The 745-nt window shown below is 61.2% G+C and overlaps 1 protein-coding gene across 1 annotated transcript in view; it reads right to left on the bottom strand.

Moving 5' to 3' along the window:
- Positions 1-401: 401 nt before the first annotated feature.
- Pou4f1 (POU class 4 homeobox 1) overlaps positions 402-745 on the bottom strand; it is a 1900-nt gene continuing 1556 nt past the window's right edge. Inside the window, exon 3 of the mRNA XM_013008954.1 lies at positions 402-743. Coding sequence (XP_012864408.1) covers positions 402-743 — 342 coding nt within the window. The remainder of the gene's footprint in view (positions 744-745) is intronic.

Raw genomic sequence — 745 nt, 5'->3', positions numbered from 1 at the left:
TTTAACTGTCTCTGGTCAAACACAATCCATTTCCCAACCCTTCCCCGATCTCCCCCACCCTAGCCCTCAGAACCATCCTGCTCCAATCTCCACATTCCTTCCCTCCCGCTTCCCGGTCAACCCCCAATACTTCTCCCTGATCTCCAGCCGCCCCTTTCTTCACGCTCAGCCTCCCCCTCCTCTTGGCGAGACCGGCTAGGGCAGGGAGAGTAGGGTGGGGCAGAGGAAAAGAACCGGAGGAGAAACTCCCCAGATGCAAGCAGGATAACTAACGGACACTCCAGATCCATCATTGGGGGGGGGGGGGGGGGGAAGCAGGGGAGGGAAAAGCCCCCAGAAACGCCCCCCTCTTCACACGGCTCCGGCTTTTGGCCCCGTCCGGCGCCTCCCACCCACCCCACTCAGTAAGTGGCGGAGAATTTCATCCGCTTCTGCTTCTGTCTCTGGTTGCAAAACCACACCCGCACCACGTTCTTTTTGAGGTCCAGTTTCTCGGCGATGGCGGCGATCTTCTCGGACGAGGGCCGGGGCTGCACGGCAAAGTAGGCCTCGAGGGAGCGCTTCTCGGGCGCGGCGATGGAAGTCCGCTTGCGCTTCTTCTCGCCGCCGTTGAAGAGCTCGGGCTTGTTCATTTTCTCGCGCTGCGCGCCCTCGGCCTCCTCCAGCCACGCCTGCAGGATGGGCTTGAGCGCGATCATGTTGTTGTGCGACAGCGTGAGCGACTCGAACCTGCAGATGGTGCTCT

The sequence above is a fragment of the Dipodomys ordii genome, unplaced genomic scaffold (genome assembly GCF_000151885.1).
Source record: "Dipodomys ordii isolate 6190 unplaced genomic scaffold, Dord_2.0 Scaffold1, whole genome shotgun sequence".
NCBI classification, from domain to species: domain Eukaryota; kingdom Metazoa; phylum Chordata; class Mammalia; order Rodentia; family Heteromyidae; genus Dipodomys; species Dipodomys ordii.
Note: the sequence above shows the minus strand (reverse complement) of the source record. Positions and strands in the feature narration are given on the sequence as shown.